This window comes from Cyprinus carpio, chromosome B14 (genome assembly GCF_018340385.1).
Source record: "Cyprinus carpio isolate SPL01 chromosome B14, ASM1834038v1, whole genome shotgun sequence".
Taxonomy (NCBI): domain Eukaryota; kingdom Metazoa; phylum Chordata; class Actinopteri; order Cypriniformes; family Cyprinidae; genus Cyprinus; species Cyprinus carpio.
In genome coordinates, this window is record NC_056610.1 from 20754303 (window position 1) to 20768089 (window position 13787).

The following is a 13787-nucleotide window of genomic DNA, read 5'->3' on the forward strand; positions in this document are numbered from 1 at the left end:
GTTCTAGTAGAGTCCCGGCTCATGCTCACTCATAAGGTTTTTTTTTTTTGTTGTTGTTTGTTTGTTTGTTTGTTTGTTTATATTTTAATTTTTTTTGTGAAATGGTCTTTTGTGCTATCGTCTGTGCAAAGTTGGTCCAATAAAGTAACATCGAAGTTAACAAGTAGGCCTACTTGTTTACATAGGATATGTATATATATATATATATATATATATATATATATATATATATATATATATATATATAGGTGTGTGTGTGTGTGTGTGTGTGTGTGATTACGTGTGTAATGCATTTTGTATTATTTAGGCACTTATTGGCTATAGTTTGACATGCCATGGGAAGTCAAAATAACTTAACATTTTCTTATATATATATATATATATAGTTTATTTCTCACTCCTTTACAGTTCATCAGGATCTTAATGATTTAATCTATGCCATCTTTTGGAATATAATAAATCCATATAACAAACATCCCAACAATAAATCATTTGTTGTAATAAGACTAGCTTATTAATCATTAACAGGCCAATAATGACTTTTTAAAATTAATATAGCATTTGTTATGAAGAAACACCTGCCCAACCTGCACATTCAGAACCAATAGCTAGGCTACAACATGCCAGTTGTAATATATATATATATATATATATATATATATATATATATATATATATATATATATATATATATATATATATATATGGGAAATCTATTCCCACAACAGATTATTTTTTATAAATTCTACAAGTTAGACTAAATTTTACACAATAAATAAGCCTACGATAAAACGTGAAAAATTTTAGTAAAGGTGGTCAAAAAAAAAGATTTTAATATGTCAGTGTTCAGTACTGTTTTTTTTGTTTATTTTCCTTCTTTAGATATTGTGTTAGACTTTCTCCATACCATTTTAAAGTGGCTGTTTATCTAAATAATTCAAATAGATCACATATTTGACCATCAGCTTCGCGATAGGAATGGCTCGCGCAAATCTCATCACACTTCTCTCGTGCGCTGGTGAACGCGCGCAGAGTAATCGCGCGCCGCTCGTGCACAAATAAAATAACGCGCTTCATTCATGCTGTGATGATAAACCAGCTCTGTTCAGTTCGTTCGTGAAGTTAGCGCTTATAAAAGCGCCAGAGGCTACTATTCATTTTCAAACGTTAAGATATCCATTCATTTATTCTCCAAACCGCTTATATAAATATATATAAGAGATGCCACAAAGATATATAATAAAAGGATATATAAATATATAAACTGAAAGTAAGTTTTGAAATTCAATTAAAATAGGCTATTTGTAGGCTAAAATTTATATAAAAAAAAAAACTTTATACGTGATGAAATTATTGTGACAAAGAGAAATAAATAGTGTGTAAGAAATACTTAAATACAGTTAAACAACTTTTCAAACTTTTTTTTAAATAAGGCCTGCTAACTTCTGAGGTCTAAATGAATTTGTATGGAATTAAAAAATCGTTTGCTAAACCTAATTAAGAACTAATGGTAGCACAACATTCAATAGTCAAATAATAATGAATAGGACTACTTTACATTACATCTACATTTTATAATTGTACGTTTGATATACTTGGCTGCGTGCATTGCTCTTTGCTCTCTCAAAAGCACACATCCGGTCTGGATAATCTATTTACACCCTTTGTGTTGAATGGCATTTGGGAGACTTATCTGTCTGTAACAACCGGTTCAGGCATCAGCCGGTGCATGGCATCTTTCAAAGGTCTAATCTCATTTCAGCTCAAACTCGTTTATCTAAGAGCTTACCCAAAGCGACAAAGCGAAACAAAGCTGCACATGAAGGTTGATTTAGGGGTGAGTATGAGCGTTAAGTACAACTAAGCCATTATATCTAGTGGTAGCCTAAATCTACTTTCCAGGTCATATGTTTCTTATAACAACTTTTAGTCTTTAAGTGCTTTAGATTGTATAGGGTTTGGCATGTAGATAGCAAAGTCGTTATACTTGGCCTAACTTTTACTATGTTAAAGTCTAATCTAAAATATATTGAAAAACAACCTAATGATTTAAATCACTATATATATATATATATATATATATATATATATATATATATATATATATATATATATATATTTAATTGCATTTCATGCAGGACTCTCACTTGTTGTGGGCTTGAGATAGCTGTCATACAGACAAGAACAGTGCTTTTTGTAACCAATTCAAGCTTTAAAATCAGATGCAGGAGAGGGGTGGGGTAGCTGTTTAAAATTAAATAATAATTAAAATATTTCATTTGATCTGTTGCAAGTAAAACTTCAATTACTTAAATATCTGAGACATTTTTATAAACAGTATACATAGGCCTATATTGAGGCCTATGTATAAATAGGCAAAGTAGGCCCTACTATCAAATTCCAACATCATGTCCTGATAAATAAAACAACATTTGCTCTGACAAAGGCCCGTTTAGACCACACCTAAGCGATCTGCACCTCAATGCATTATATCTTCCATAGATTAAGTGCAACATTACCGAGATGACCAAATAATTGCCCAATGAAAATCTGCAAATGCCAGGCCTGTTATCGAGTTATCTACCGTTATCACGTTGGAACGCTGAACATTCACACCGTGTCTGAAGAACAGTGTCGTTCAGTGCTGAATATCTCTCAGGAAATGAATTAAAGGACATGCAAATATTAAGCAAAAGATAAAAGAATAAATCCTTAGAGAGATTTAATTCTTTGTTCAAAGTAGCCTGTAAGAAAATACTTTATGAACAATATTTCACGTTTTACTGACATGAAAAATAACAACAAATAAAAAGCCTTGTTATTTCGTTTCAACAAAAACAGAATCTCTTGAATGAAATTAACATTTTTCATTGTTTTAGAAGAACACAAATATATGGCAATTACCACAAAGAAAAAATAAAAATGACATGAACTTGTGCTCTGAAAAGTTTCTTGGCACTCAAGTTATAAAAAAAAAAGAAAGAAAAAAGAACAAAACTATTGAAATGTTCACCCTGTTAAGTACATGTTTCTCCATCAAAAATGGATTTTGTAAAAATCTTGAAAGAATATTCTGTTGATATAAAAGCATCAAAGTTCTAACTAAGAAATATATTCATCTCAACGCATGCACATCTTGTTTGTTCGGCTGTAAGATCACCAAACACACTATACAGGCACAGATTTCCCAATGCCTTTTTATAACAAAAATAAATTTCTGGCATCTACTGTACAAAATCCACATATTTACACAATTCACAGTCTATTGACCCAGTGCTGCTCCAGCACTGCTGAATCATTAATCCCTGTAGACCTGGCCTTTTCAGTCTTTAGAGAGCTTTGCAGGGACTTTGGACGTGATCTTCTACCAAGGTCTCCAGACAGCGTCACAGAGCATTACAGGTTGCCTAGGACTTGAAGTCATGGTGGGAGCAGACAGAACAGTTCTTTGTGCAAGCTTCGCACAGCCAGATGGTGTGCAAGAATTGCTCAGTTGGACACGACTGAGATGCTGCTGTGCTGGCAGTGATGAGTCCTCATTGAGATGCACCTGAGTTCCTCTGTGGGGTGGTGTGGACAGTAGCTGGGCTTGTATTGAGTGTGATTTGTGAAGGTTTCCACATGCTTTCTCCACTCCCTCTCCAAACTCATGGCTCTTGCTTGCAATAAAATTGCTGACTCGTATCAGACATGTCCTCATTCCATCACGGTAGCTCTGACATTTGCGAGGTGAACTAAGGTCCTCATCAGACTCCTCTGTGCGTGCTCTTTTTCCTCTGGCGATTTTAAAAGGGTCAGTCTCCAGTCCTTGGTCAGCTCTTAAGAAGTGCACAACACTTTCCAGGATTTCAGCCTTTTCGACTTTAGGGTTCTTGAGTTTCTATTAAAAAGAAGAAAAAATGTGGTCAGATAAATACATCTTTTAGGGGCTACATTAAGTTAGAGTCTTTATTTAGAAACCTAACTTACCTCATCATGTGTATTCTCAAGTAATAGCATCCTCAGAGTTTCTAGGCTTTGATTAATGCGATCTCTCCTTCTTTTCTCCATGAGAGGTTTTGGGACCTGTAACATTAAAAATAGTGTAGATAAAATATTAGGGTAAAATATAATTCTTAAAAGCCATAACGTGATAAGAAACAAATCTTCATATCACATTTTGTCACATTTCCACAAAATAACACAGAATAGCCCAATATGCAAGACTTATAGGCTATGTGATTTATAATTATATTTCAGAGGTCTGAAAATACATTTTTACCCGTCTCGAGTCTTTTTGTTCTGGTATGTCAGCAACTTCTTCACTCATTTTGGCGATTAACGACATCCCTCTAAAGTGAGATTATAAGCATCGTTTTTGGAGTTCAGGTCATTTATGGTATGGTCAGTACACGCCCAATCTTCTCATTATGAAACATAAAAGTAGGCGAACCAATCACGGGCGTCCTTAAGCTAGCCCCTCATTAATATTCACAAGCAAGCTGGAAGAAAGAGACAATGCATGTAAATCATGTCCATTGTGAAGTAAGAGCCAATAATGATCCATTTAGCCCCCCTCTGGGATGTTTAAACGGTGGCTATTCAGTTAAGGTATTGCCAAAGATTATCAAAGAAGGTTTGAACCATTCACATGCGTTAAGGCCTAAAAGAACCGCTCAAAGGCGATTAGGCATATCACCTGCTATGATTTCAAATCGTTATGATTATCCATAGAAAATAAAATGCACTTAGCCATTTTGACAGTTATAACACTGTACAGTAGGCTACACTGTTTCTGCAGGTTGTGTATTTAATAATGCTATGTGAGAATATTTAATCCAGGATAAGGCATCTTGTAAATTCAATCTCACAATAAAAATGAAGTAACCCAAGGTATTTTACTTCTTTCAACTGGTTTACTATCACTGCTTTTTCATTAGTGTATGCTATCAGATCGGATCAGTCTTCCCCCTATACGAAGCGTCTGTATAACAGAGGAGGACGTGTTTGACTTGGTTGAGTCACTGAAGTGTGGCTTCAATTGAAAGTGGTCTTTTGATGTGTGTGGGGTCTTCTCATGTGTTCACAAATAATTTTCCTGCCTAAAGAATTAGGGCTATAGTGTAGAGCTAATTTAATTTGGAAAGGGCTTTTTATCAAAGAAGATGGACGTGGAAGCTTAAAACGCTTAAAACCAACATTATACTCTCTTCCAAAAATCAGTTTCAAAAAGTTTCAAATATCACCCGAAAAGTTTTGCTTTGCTTAATTCCCGAGGATGATCAATCCAACAATTTACAAGTGTAAGCGTGGGACAATAATGGTTGGCCTAATCGTTCACACTTCTATCAAAACACTACCTTACAGCACACTTAACAGATTTGCTCTAAAAGCCTGGACATCACACCCCCCTTTTCACAATAAAGCACTGTACTTTTCACTGACGGACACGAGCTAATCTCACTTTGCGCGCGACTCCAGAAATGCATCGTATTTTTCTCATATGTTTCCATGGCCTCCACATTAAACAGAATTTATATGCCTACATTTGTTATCATTATGATGTAGGATATTTGTTTCCACTCATAATTTGATACTACAATAATGCAATTTATGTAGCTAACTTTAGAGCTTCAGCTCAGTGTTCTTTATCTGTAATTTAATTTAAAATATTTTAAAAAGTTCGATGCTTTTACCAATGAAGACGGTCACTTTGGCATCACTTTGAGTTTACGATTCAACTTACTTTTCAATTGTTATGCTACTTTTATTCACCAAAATGTCAGGACAGATGCCATTTGTGCCCATGTGTGTTTTAGCAGTTCACCTCGAGCATTGTCCTCAGCTGTTTATTCAGAACCGTTTGCTGATATTTGCATAGGACTATTGCAGCATACAATCGAATGGCAAACTTTTTTCCCCAGAACCAATTGCGCCATCAAATGTTTCTAAATATGCTTAAAAATAAAGCTTCAAACATCATTTAAACATTATATATATTTGTTTCTGTTTTGCTTGTCCAGATGTCATAATTAACACATCCTTTTATTGATTGTTTAGTTAGGGCAATAGAATACTGGGTGGAAAGTTCACAGTGCCTACGTCACTGCCACCTCTCCGCCAATCAGATGTCACTCCAGAGGCTTAAAGTTCCCGTTTGGCTCGATTCCAGCAGTTTCCCACATCTACGAATTTAAGCGTTAAGAGCGAACTGATCCACTCTCAACATGACGAAGACGGAAGGCGTCAAAAGAGTAAGTTCTTTAAAAGCAACCTTTTCTTTCCCAAAAACTATTTATCAAATACTTTATATTTAGCCTAATTTATGTTTATTTGATTGCACGCAGTAGTTAAATCTTAAATGTTATGATAGCATTGGAAACGTAAAACTTAAGTTTTAATTTTTTACTTTTGTTTAAAGAGGTTAAAGCCAGTGATAGAGAAAAAGAGAAGAGACCGAATCAACCATAACCTAGATGCGTTAAGAGATCTGCTTTTCAAGAACACTGCAGACACGGTGAGTTCCTGCCCTCGATTTGTGATGCATTACTTCGCATTATTTCTGCACTACTTCCTTGACAAACCACTAAAATGCCTCTCTCCTTCCACAGCGTTTACAAAATCCAAAACTGGAAAAAGCAGAGATTTTAGACCTTGCAGTTCAGTACATCAAAAAGACCACAAGAAAAACTGAGACAAAAGGTTTGTTTTTACTGCTTTTATTTTTTACTTCATCCATCTGAATATACTATTAAAAACTAGTAGCTACTTATTAGTAATAATTTGCCTAATTTATGTAATGTTTTTCTATCTTTCTGCAGTGATTTCTAATCAAATGGATTCTAAGGCCACTCGGAAGCAGTCTGTTTCTACCGGCCCCATCTACGCCAGTGACTTCTATGTACCAGACTTCTATGGGAGGTTTAAATCATCTGAGCAGAAGGAGGTTCTTCTGAAACTGAGGGTCAACCATAATAACCTACCTGGTGCTTCCGAAGCAGGAATTGAACCAGTGGCCCAGATGGGCTTCCCTCTATCACCGTCAGGCCAGAACTACCAGCAGGATCTTCTGTTACACCCTGAATCATCTTTGGATGGCTCCAAGCTTTTGCATCAGTCGACTTCTCCCCCCAGTTCATCATCACAATGTAGTTCCCCGCCATCATCTCCCACTTTTACCAGTTTATTCTCCTCTCCCAGTAACTCCCCTCCATATCTATTCATGCCGTGTCCTCTACCTGCTCCTTCTGATTCACTGTCACCTCTTTCAACACCACTTTCACTCCATAGGCCTGTCATTGTGTCTCAGCCTGTTCTACCCATCCTGGCTAGAGATTTTACCCCACCGCAGTCTCCTGTACTGGCTCTTAGGCCGGAACCTTTTTCTCTTCCAACCCAGTCCGCATGGAGACCATGGAGCTGAACTCTTACAATGGTGTGCTTTTCCATTTTACTTAGGCACTGCTCCAATGGAGAAATGACCTCCCAGAACGGGACATATGGTGTGGCATGAGCATAGGGTTATCACTTGTGTCTGCCTCAAGTTACTATTACCTTGGACATGTTTTCAGTGACGCATACTTTTAACTTGACTATTTATTGTTTTGACCAATGTTTGTCTTCACTGGTATACCTGTAGCAATGAAATAAAGTCTTTTTTTTAATCAATCCTTGTTTTTTTTAATCAGTCCCTAAAACTTTGTCTAGACTGTTTTTAGAGATGCATAAATTGCATAAAATATATTTATAAAATACTTATAATAACTAAAGTAGATTCACACCAGTCATACAACACTATAAGAGTTTTTAAGCCAAATGGTTCAGAAGAAGCTCCTGCAGCCAAACCATTTGGATCTTAAATGAATATACATTGTCAGTAGAAGAAGTTCCTATAATTATATTCCTTTATCTTAGACAAAAAAACAAAAAAAAAAACAAACCTTAATGATTGTACACATAGCCTACATTAATCAAAAACAAAAATGTTTAGGACTATACATTTTTGTGCTGGATTGTACTAAATTATAAGACTGTAACATTAAACTTTGACCTTCATTAAATAGCCTACTGTACACAAAATCTTACGAATAGGGATGTTTTAGAACATGCTTTACAATAAAATGTTTAAGATGTCTTTAGACTCTTCCAGCATCAGAGCAAAAACTCTCAACTTGTCGATCCTGGGGAAGCTGGGAATGTTAGGCTGATGTTACACTTTTTGAGCAATGTTGCCGTCAACGGGCAACCAGGCGAGAGACACAGGGCCCATGACCAATCTAATTATCCAGATAGAATTTGTTACCCATTCTCAATGGGAAAGTACAAACATTGCTCATAAAAAATTGTCCCTCCCATTAACAACCATACTTAAGCTATCACTCACAAACAACCAAAAAAAAAGAAACAGACAAGTCAAATAAAAGAAAAAAAAAGCAAGGTCTAGATATGCGTTTTTTAGAAGGTGTCTTTTAATTTGAGTACCGCTTGTGGTTTCTTTTTCCATTATAGTGCTATAAAATTGGGATTAGAACTTTAGAAATGCACACAAGAGTGTGGACGGCGTGCAGAGCGAGCTGTAGATAAACATGCACTGGAGCGAGACACCATGAGGATCACCACTGTCATATTCGTTCTTTATGTGGGTTTGTGGGCTAATCAATTCACTGCAGACAGACTCACAGCCACACCATGCTTCCTGCAAATCATGTGTCTTTTAATTACAAACCACACCTCTTGTAAGACAACCTGACAGCGGTCATACACACGTGACCACGTGACCACGTGAAACATTATAACATCATATTACATCGTCCTTTTTTAACAATATAGGACTGTTATTTACGTCACCATATTACAACCATTAATCAAAATAATTACCAATGTGAATCAAAATATATGATCACAAATATTGTCAAATACAAACATCAACAACCACCACAACAATCCTTTCTCAAAATGATAATGAATGAATGAAAATGAATATCAAAGTAAAAAATATTAAATTACTGGCAGTTTAGAAAATTCTTGGTCTGATAATTCTTCCACTTCTTGTGTGAACTATTGATTCATCAGTGACACTAGGCAAAGTGACTTGTTCAGTTGGTTCCAATGTTTCATTAGATACTTATGTTTTTGAAATGATATTTTTAGTCACTGGATTAGACTGTTCTGGTCCCTCTGCAACAAACAGATCATCATTACTACATGGATTTGATTCAGCAGCTACAGCTCTGAATACCTCTGGCTGAATCCTTCTCAAATGACGTCTATTTCTTCTGAAGATATGACCACTTGGTGACTGCACACTGTAAGAATGCGGTTCCTCTCTCTTAGAGTGTACGGTTTTTTTCCATCCTTCTTGTGTTCTCATATGTACAGTATCACCAACTCAGAGTCCTGGCAAACGTCTAGATTTTAAATCATAGTACCTCTTTTAAAGAGCTTGTAGATCCAACAATCTACTGTGCTCCTGCACAAAAGATCTTTGTCTCAACATCTTGGTGATGTTTACTTGACAGTGTGAACCTTGTACTGCAGCTTGTCCTTATTAAACTTAACATTGGACTTTTTTGCTCTTTCCATCACTTGACGTAATATCTCATCATGTTCTTGCTCTGATGATGCAGAAATAATCATCTCATCAGCTATGATATGCACACCCTCAATGTCTCCAAAAACTTTACTATTCTTTTGTTGGAAGATTTCACTTGCTCATTTATTTCCAAACGGAAGTCTCAAGAAACGATATCTTCCCCAGAGTGTATTGAAGGTGCACATCATGGATGATGGTTCATCTAACTTTACTTGCCAGTACCCATCCTTTTCATCTAGAATTGTGAAAATTGATTTACCAGCCAACTTCCATCTCACATCATCAGGTGTAGGGATGGAGAAGTGTTGTCGCTTTATAGCCTTGTTCAGCTCTCTTGGGTCCAAACACACTCGTAAAGCTTCATTCTTTTTCTCTGTAATCACTAGGCTATTTACCCAGTCAGTTGGATCCTGCACTGGAGTTATGACTTTAGCTCTCCCTTGTTCATGCAAAGTAGATTTTAGTCGGTCCATTATAGCTAGAGGAATCTTCCTGCATCCATTCACTATTGGAGTTATATTTGGATCAACGGGAATGTGGTAAACACCAGGAAACTCACCAAGCCCCGTAAAAACAGATGCATATTCTTGAATCACTTTCTCCTATGTCACTGGTCCCTTCACTCCAACTGAATCCAATATCTTCTTCACCAGTTGTAAGGCTTCACAGGCTTCCTGGCTTAAAATTGGAGTACTGGATTGAGAGGAAACAAAGAACTGCAGTAAAGATTTAGATTAAGGAGTTTTGCACATAACTGACAGTATACCTTCTGGCTTTATTCTATCTCGTCAAAAAGCCACGAGCACAGTCTTTGTAGAGTTCAATGGATATACAGCATTAATCTTCACATACATCTCCATTGGCAACACATTTGCTTCAGCACCTGTGTCGAGTTTAAACATCCCCTCCATTCAAATGACCATTCACATACCATGATTTATCATCCTGTCCCCCTGATGTATCTGTATTTATACGCAGGATTGTGCCAATGTGGAGCATGTCAATGTCAATATCATTCTCAATGTTGTCAACAGTTCTAAAATTGTTTAGAAAGGTAAAAGTTCCCATATTTAGCCTAGTGGCTGAAAATGACACGAACCGACATACAGTAGGCTATATTGATATATGAACTGGATACGTACACGTTCCTCGCTGACGAAAAATATAGTACGTAGAAAAATAGGGTACCAACATTACGTCACCACAGGCCTTGCAACGCCACAGTTGAGCTCGGTTATCTAACCTTGGCTCAAACTAAAAATAAAACTGTCATTATTAGTGTATTAGTGTAATATAAAATCTGTGCTTTTTTTGCACACTGCAATTTTAAGTACTCTGCTGCCATCTAGTGGTCAACTATTTTCAGAATTACCAAAATACGGCATTTTTATAAGTCAGCCAAAATGTTAAAATGGTTTCTCCGATTTACAACTAATGTTGATTGTTTTAGACTACAGTGCATTTTTGAATTCCGCTTAAATTGACAAACAACATATTTGTGCTAATGTCAATGTTTTGCCAAACATATTCATTGTGATACATTTCCATAGCTTTTTTTTTTTTAATAGTGTAGGCTACATGTTGAAACATGTGACATGAAAGCCTAGTTCATCCCAGTACTGACAAAAATATGCCGTGGTTTTACATTGGGAAAAGTGAACTATTTTCTCCACAGATTTGCACTGATTCAGCCTACTGGTCAGTAGAGGGCAACATAAGATAGATCTTCACAGGTTCACTCCATAATTGAGCTCTGGCTTGTAGATACTGAGAGCCTGGTGTTGTTTCTTGTGTTCCTGGGATGCATGACTTCTCTCTCTTATAAATGTCAGAATTTTTCTCTCACTCCTGCAGTCTTGGATAAATCCGTAACATCTTCATTATCTGCCATCCACATCTCTATTACAAAGCCTGAATATTTTCTGAGTAAGGCAGCAGGGGATTTGGCTGGAGAAAACAGAGTTTCTGACATGACAGAGCATGTTTTTGGATAATGGTTATTTTTCTCTCTCTCTCTTTCTTCTGTCATCTTCACATTCAGAAGCTTCTCTCTGTACCAGAGCCATTACTTATGAGATGGCCATTGTTCATTGTGAGGTAAAAGAGCACATGATGCACATTTGCTGTCTTTCTGCAGGTTTTGATCACTGCAATGAGTGACAATCAAGGAGTGAAGCACAAATTAAAGAGGACGCTCTGCCTGGACGGAGGAATGCTGCCTCAGTTATTGTAATTGAATGTGGTGGGGAAGAAATCACCTCGGAAAATGCAGGACAAAAGCCTGAAATCCCTGCACAAGCTTTCTCAGGTCACACTGATTAGAGCTGATCCTGTTACCTGTGTAGTCTTAGTCTTGTTAATAGTGAATGGAACTCATGCATTCCTGATCTGGTACAAAAAGGGGAGGGAGAGACTTAAAGAAAACATTGACAAGGATCCAGCTCAGAGATGTCACTGCTCCTGCCACGGTTTATTGGACTCTGAGTTAAATACATTTGTGTTGGCACATCTCAAAAGCAATTTGTCGAGGCAGGGTTGCTGTCAAACACTTTCATCACACGTGCACACACTTGTACATGCCCCGTCCTTCAAAGCAAGGCGCTCTCACCGGCACGCACATGCACAAATGTTGTGGTTTCATTGAAAATGGATCCCACTTTGTGCAAAATTTCTCTGTATAAGTCTTTGTGTTATGAATATCTATTGAGTGATGTCCCATGAATGTTATTTTAGTCAGAATCAACTGTTCTAACTTGGAAAAAGAGATTATTTCATTCTCAAACCTTACGTGCATGTGCTCAATCTTAATGTTTAGCTGTAAGGCCAATGAGTCTTCATTAATGATTCCAGCTTCCTTGTAATGTTGACAGATCTGGTTAATGGGGGTCTATTTCATTTCCTCATTCCATAGATTCTGAAATCATTTTGTTAGATTATGTCAGTGCCACAGGGCATTATGTTTAAAAGATGTAGTTAAAGAAAAGACTCGATAAAAAACAAAACAAAAAAACAGTTATTCTGGGAAGATGTATGTTTATTTTTCTTTAAGCCATGATGATCCTTACCCTCAGTCTATTTAAAACTTTTACAGATGGATAGTTTGAGTAAAGGAGGTTTAAACACAGTTATACACTCTCAGAAAAAAAGGTACAAAAGCTGTCACTGGGGCGGTACCTTTTCAAAAGGCACACCTTTGTACCTAAACAGTCTATATTGGTATTTTAAAGACACATATAAGCACCTAAAGTGAACATATTAGTACCTAAAAGGTAAAAAAGTGTACCTTTTGTAAAGGTACCACCCCAGTGACAACTTTTGTACTTTTTTTCTGAGAGTGTATTGATATACTTATGGTTGCAAAAACATAAAAAAAATGTGGAGCTGTACAATGAAGACAAGAGCTGCCCTCCCAGCTAACATGGAACATTCACAACGTTCTAGCAAGGTTCTCCTAAAGTTATGGACAAATGTTCTTCCAGAAACGATAATAGAACATTTGTTCAAAAATATCTAGTCCTTAATAATGTTTTCAAAACTTTAACATAAAAGTAAATTTTTCATGTTTTTTTCCGAAACGTTTTTGTTAGATGTTTGTCTAAGATTTTTTAAAATGTTACTTCTTGCTTCTGAATGTTTAGAGAACATTCAAAAGTAACCTTGTCGCAATGTTTGATAAATGATAAAAAGAAATGTGTACAATTTTTGAACATTCAGAAATAATGTTTTCATTACTTTATCAATATTATTTATAACAATATTATTTGACATATTTCTGTTTGCTGGACTTTTATAGTAAGATAGACATTAAAATGTTGTAATTTGTGACCATCAGTGACCATAAAAATTCCTCCTCACACTTTGTGTATTTTTACACATTTTAATCAATATTTATATAAAAAAAGATTTAGCAAATTTAAAACAAAATAACAAAAAATAAATGAATACATTTTAAATAAAAGATAACCATTATTATCTTTTACCATTTAAATGTAGTTTTCAGGGTAAAGTATTTTTATTTTTTTTATTTTTTACAAATAGAATTTTTTTTTATTAATTAAATAATTAACTATACTGATGAATTCTGTAATTTTAAAAAATCTTTATATTTCTGTTGTGTTAGAACACATGGCGTTTTATAAGCTGAAGGAACGTTACCAGATGAAATGCTGTCATAAAAAGATTAATTATCTGATATTTTAAGAGAGGTCCTCACTAC

At 35.8% G+C, this 13787-nt stretch overlaps 2 protein-coding genes across 2 annotated transcripts; one reads left to right on the top strand and one right to left on the bottom strand.

The window, feature by feature from the left end:
- Positions 1-2737: 2737 nt before the first annotated feature.
- her5 (hairy-related 5) lies at positions 2738-4415 on the bottom strand. Its single transcript, XM_019102882.2, has 3 exons — positions 4262-4415; positions 3970-4065; positions 2738-3880 (listed from the first exon to the last, which is right to left on the bottom strand). The coding sequence occupies exons 1-3, from the start codon at positions 4325-4327 to the stop codon at positions 3365-3367; spliced, it is 678 nt and encodes a 225-aa protein (XP_018958427.1). The 5' UTR covers positions 4328-4415; the 3' UTR covers positions 2738-3364.
- A 1657-nt stretch (positions 4416-6072) lies between these two features.
- her11 (hairy-related 11) lies at positions 6073-7647 on the top strand. Its single transcript, XM_042737696.1, has 4 exons — positions 6073-6233; positions 6401-6496; positions 6591-6681; positions 6801-7647. The coding sequence occupies exons 1-4, from the start codon at positions 6207-6209 to the stop codon at positions 7400-7402; spliced, it is 816 nt and encodes a 271-aa protein (XP_042593630.1). The 5' UTR covers positions 6073-6206; the 3' UTR covers positions 7403-7647.
- Positions 7648-13787: the final 6140 nt, after the last annotated feature.

Excerpts from the sequence above, each read along its gene's own strand:
- her5 (XM_019102882.2), bottom strand. The coding sequence starts at position 4,327 with ATGTCGTTAATCGCCAAAATGAGTGAAGAAGTTGCTGACATACCAGAA. Across the intron at positions 4,066-4,261 it reads AACAAAAAGACTCGAGACGG|GTCCCAAAACCTCTCATGGA; the intron begins GTAAAAATGTAT and ends TTAATGTTACAG. Across the intron at positions 3,881-3,969 it reads TTGAGAATACACATGATGAG|AAACTCAAGAACCCTAAAGT; the intron begins GTAAGTTAGGTT and ends TCTTTTTAATAG.
- her11 (XM_042737696.1), top strand. The coding sequence starts at position 6,207 with ATGACGAAGACGGAAGGCGTCAAAAGA. Across the intron at positions 6,234-6,400 it reads AGACGGAAGGCGTCAAAAGA|AGGTTAAAGCCAGTGATAGA; the intron begins GTAAGTTCTTTA and ends TTTTGTTTAAAG. Across the intron at positions 6,497-6,590 it reads TCAAGAACACTGCAGACACG|CGTTTACAAAATCCAAAACT; the intron begins GTGAGTTCCTGC and ends CTCCTTCCACAG.